Source organism: Belonocnema kinseyi, chromosome 7 (assembly GCF_010883055.1).
Source record: "Belonocnema kinseyi isolate 2016_QV_RU_SX_M_011 chromosome 7, B_treatae_v1, whole genome shotgun sequence".
NCBI lineage: Eukaryota > Metazoa > Arthropoda > Insecta > Hymenoptera > Cynipidae > Belonocnema > Belonocnema kinseyi.
The window spans coordinates 3,785,480-3,789,695 of NC_046663.1; the positions used below are offsets into that span (position 1 = coordinate 3,785,480).

General features: G+C 25.3%; 1 protein-coding gene across 1 annotated transcript in view; it reads right to left on the reverse strand.

The window, feature by feature from the left end:
* Window positions 1–2,966: 2,966 nt before the first annotated feature.
* The window catches only part of LOC117175921 (ribosome biogenesis protein BRX1 homolog), a 101,990-nt gene continuing 100,740 nt past the window's right edge, over window positions 2,967–4,216 (reverse strand). The window contains exon 3 of the mRNA XM_033365769.1: window positions 2,967–3,352. Coding sequence (XP_033221660.1) covers window positions 3,023–3,352 — 330 coding nt within the window. The 3' untranslated portion in view covers window positions 2,967–3,022. The remainder of the gene's footprint in view (window positions 3,353–4,216) is intronic.

The window sequence follows — 4,216 nt, forward strand, 5'->3', positions numbered from 1 at the left end:
ATAAATACAATAATAAATAAATCAAGTAAAAATAAACACCTGCTTTTTATATTGAATTAATTTGAAATTTGTAATTTTTTGCGCAAAATTAACCGTTTTTTTCTCGAAAAATCATATTTTTGGAATAGAAATGCAATGATTGTGTGAATAGTTCGTCTTTTCGGCTTAAAAATACAACAATTTTGTTAAAAATTCATTTTTTTTAATCCTCTTTTATGGTAGAACATTATTAAAAATTATTAAAAAATATAAAAATGAACTTTCTTCGTAAAAATTAATCTTTTCTTGTTTAAAAGTCAACTCTTTTCTAAAATATTCCAACTTTTGGCTTGAAAATCAAAATTTTCTGTTGAAAATTCCTCTTTTTTAGTTAAATAAAACTGTTAAAAATTTAAGTTTAGTTAGAAATTTAACTATTCGGTTTTAAATCAACTTTTTGGAGGAAAATTCAACTGTTTTCCAGAAAATTAGTTTTTTTTTCTTTCATTAAAAATTAATTTCTTGGGTTGAAAATTCAACTATTAAGTTGAGAATTCCTTAAATTCAAATCAATTTGTGGAAATTCATGTATTTATTTTGTTAACAATTAATCTTTTTTGCATAAAATTCATCTATTCTTGGTAGAAAATTAATCTTTTTGTTTTTCGAAATAAAATTTTAGTCGAAAATTAGTTCTTTTTTAATAAAAAAGGAAAATTTTTAACTCAAAATTGAACTTTTTCTATAAATTTAATCTTTTTGTTTTAAATTTCATCTATTTGGGTGAAAAATTAACTTGTCTAAGTAGAAAATCTATATGTTTTCGGTGAAAGGTCAATTATTTTGTTGAAAATTTGTCTTTTTTTATAGAAAAGTAATCTCATCAGTCGAAACTTCATTGTTTTTATTATTAAATTTTTGGTTCATTTTTTTTTTTTTTATTTTTAGCTGAAAATTCATGTTCTTTATTGAAAATGATGTCTTTTTTTTATTGAAAGTCATTATTTTGGGTTGATAATCCAAATTTTTCGTTAAAAATTTATTTTTCTCCCTGTGGATTCAACTATTCTTTTTTTGGTTGATTTTTTTTCTTTGATTTTAGGTATAAATTTATGTATTTTATTGAAAAATTGTCCTTTTTGACGGAAAAGTGATCTCATTAGTTTACTTTTTTTTGTTGGAAATTTAACTGTTTTATTACAAATTTATTTTTCTGATAGAAAATTTAACTATTAAATTTTTCGTTAAACTTTTTTTTTATTTTTAGGTGTTAATGCATGTATTTTAATTAGAAATTGTATTTTTGTATAGAAAAGTCATCTCATAAGTTAAAATTTTATCATTTTAGTTAAAAATTCATTCTCTTGTTTAAAAATGTAACTGTTTTCTTCAAAATTTATATTTATTTTTAAAGAAAATTTAACGTCTATTCTTTATTTTTTTTTTTAGAAGAAAATTTATGTACTTTATTGAAAAATTGTCTTTTTAATGGAAAATTATTATTTTTGGTTGAAAATTCAACTATTTATTTAAATATTCATTTTGGGTTGGAGATCATCATTTTAGTTGATAATTTATTAATTTAACTGAAAATATAACTTCCATTTTTTGTAGAGAAATTATATTTTTTGATTTAAATTTAAGTTTAGCACAAGTTTAGTTAAAAATTAAACAATTGATTGAAAATCTATTTTATTCGGTAGAAAATTAATGTTTTTACTGAAAATTTGTAACTTTACTATTTTTAATTTAAAACTTTATCTTTTTTACTTGAAAATTCATGTATTTTATTGAAAATTTGTCTTTTTGGTAGAAAATTGATTTTTTCTTTTGAAAATTTAGCTGTTTGGTTGAAAAATGTATAGTTTAAAGTAAATTTTCGTGGTTGTGGATTCGATCATTTTGGTAAAAAATTTATTTATTTGATATTTCTGTTTAGTAAAAATTAAAAGTTTGAACTGCAGATTTGAAAATTTATGTATTATGCTGAACATTCATGTATTCCGTTAAATTATTTTTTTCTGTAGAAAACAAATCTTGTTGGTTAAAAATCCATTTTTTGCTTAAATTTAGTTTTTTTTATTAAAAATTTATTCTTTCAACTAAAAATTTAACTCGATTTTTTTCTCGAAAATTTTTAGTTGAAAAAATCAATTTTTAATAAAAAAAAAACTAAATTTAAGCAAAAAAAATGGATTTTTAACCAATAAGATTTGTTATAATTCGCTACCAACCGGTAGCGAATTATTTTTTTTTTATGAAAAAATATATTGATGTGTTTTGTTACTAATTATTCATTTATGGTAGAAAATTAATCTTTTTGGTTGAAATTTCATTTGTTTCGTGAAAAATTAGTTGTTTTCTTATTGAACTTTTTTTTCAACTAAAAATTTAATTACTCCATATTTGGTCGGAATTTGGTTTGATGGACATTTAATCTTTTTTAGTTGAAAAACCATCAACTTTATTTAAAATATGTCTTTTTTTTTAGAAAATTCATCATCTGTAACAATTTTGTTTAAGAATCCTTTTTTTTATTGAAAATTATTTTTTCACTAAAAATGTAGTTATTTCATTTTTGCTGGAAAATTTATCCTTTCAGTTCAACATTCACTTATTTTGTTGAAAACTCGTATTTTTTACACTTTCGTGTTGTAAATTCAAATACTTTTTTTCAAAAATTCGTTTTTATGACTTGAAAATTCAACATTTCAGATGAGATTTTTTTTCTTCAATGATTGAAAAATCTTTCTTGGTTAAAAATTTAACTTTTGCTGAAAATTCGTATTTTTTGGTTTAATTTAGCAGTTGCTTAATTACAAATAAAAAATAAATTGTGGTAATATCAATTATTTCTCTTTTTGTTGAGAATTAATTTTTAACTGTCAAATATTTATCAGTTTGATTGACTATTTAACTATATTTTTTTTTTTGTTTAAGCGGAAAATATTTTCGAACCAATGGATTTAAATAAAAACAGGCAGTACATACTGTAAATTGATTTTTATTAATAAAAAAAAGACTGGTATCCAAGTCAGTTTAGTCAATTACCTTGACTCTTGACTTTCTTCACAACTTTCTTTTTTTTCTTTAAAGTCTTGCCCAGTTTCTTTTTATTTACACTCCTCTCGCTCAACTTTTTCAGGCTAAATTTTTGCTTAAACTTTTTTGCCTTTGGAGTCACTTTCTTTTCTTCTACTGTAGCATCTTCGACTTCAAGCTCAGCAGCTTTCGACAATACATCACCCTTGAAAATTTCCTGAGTTGGATTTAGAGCCCAGATCACTTCCGGTTTGTTAGCTTTTTGTGCCATCTTCTGATCTATTCGGTTCTCGTATTTTCCCGCGGCTCGTTTCTTGAAAGCTTGTCGGAACTGTAAAGAAATAGAATAATAGTATTAAATAAACAAATTATTGTTCTTATTCTTTAATTGAACAATCTTAATCTATAAACGCTTATAACTAAACAATTTTATCCTGTAAATCAGGGCCGAAAATGTTTTAAAGAGGGAGGGTCGGTTAAGTCGGTTTTTGGCCTAATTTATTTTTGGACCAAAAAATCTGAAAAAATCATGGTAGTATCTTATAAGTATCCCGAGTCGATTGCACGCTAAACGGACTACCCTCCACCCCCCAGCCACCCCTACAAATATAGGAAACACCACTACCCACCAACTGTATTTTCGAGAGATTTGACACTCATAAACATGTATTCTGAGGTTAGCTCGGGTTTACTATCGTTTTCGGGGTCGCCGAATACAAATCTGGCGTCCTTTGATTTTTATCGCGTCAGGTTCAAGGTCATTGGAAGGTCAAATCGAGAGAAAACGGTAAAAAATATTTTAAAAATACGTTATAGGTTTTTGGAGTCGCTAATTACGAATCTAGCACCCGTTGAACTCTATCCCATGACCTTGAACCTGATGTGATAAAGGTCAGCGGACACCAGATTCGTAATCAGCGACCCCAAAAACCAATAACATATTTTTTTTATATTTTTTTACCGTTTTTTCTCGATTTGACCTTCAAATGATCTTCAAATGACCTTGAACCTGAAGCGATAGAGTTCAACGGATGCCAGATTCGTAGTTAGCGACTCCAAAAACCTATAACGTATTTTTTTGGATTTTTTTACGGTTTTCTCTCGATTTGACCTTCCAATAACCTTGAACCTGACGCGATAAAAGTCAAAGGACGCCAGATTTGTATTCGGCGACCCCGAAAACCATAGTAAACCC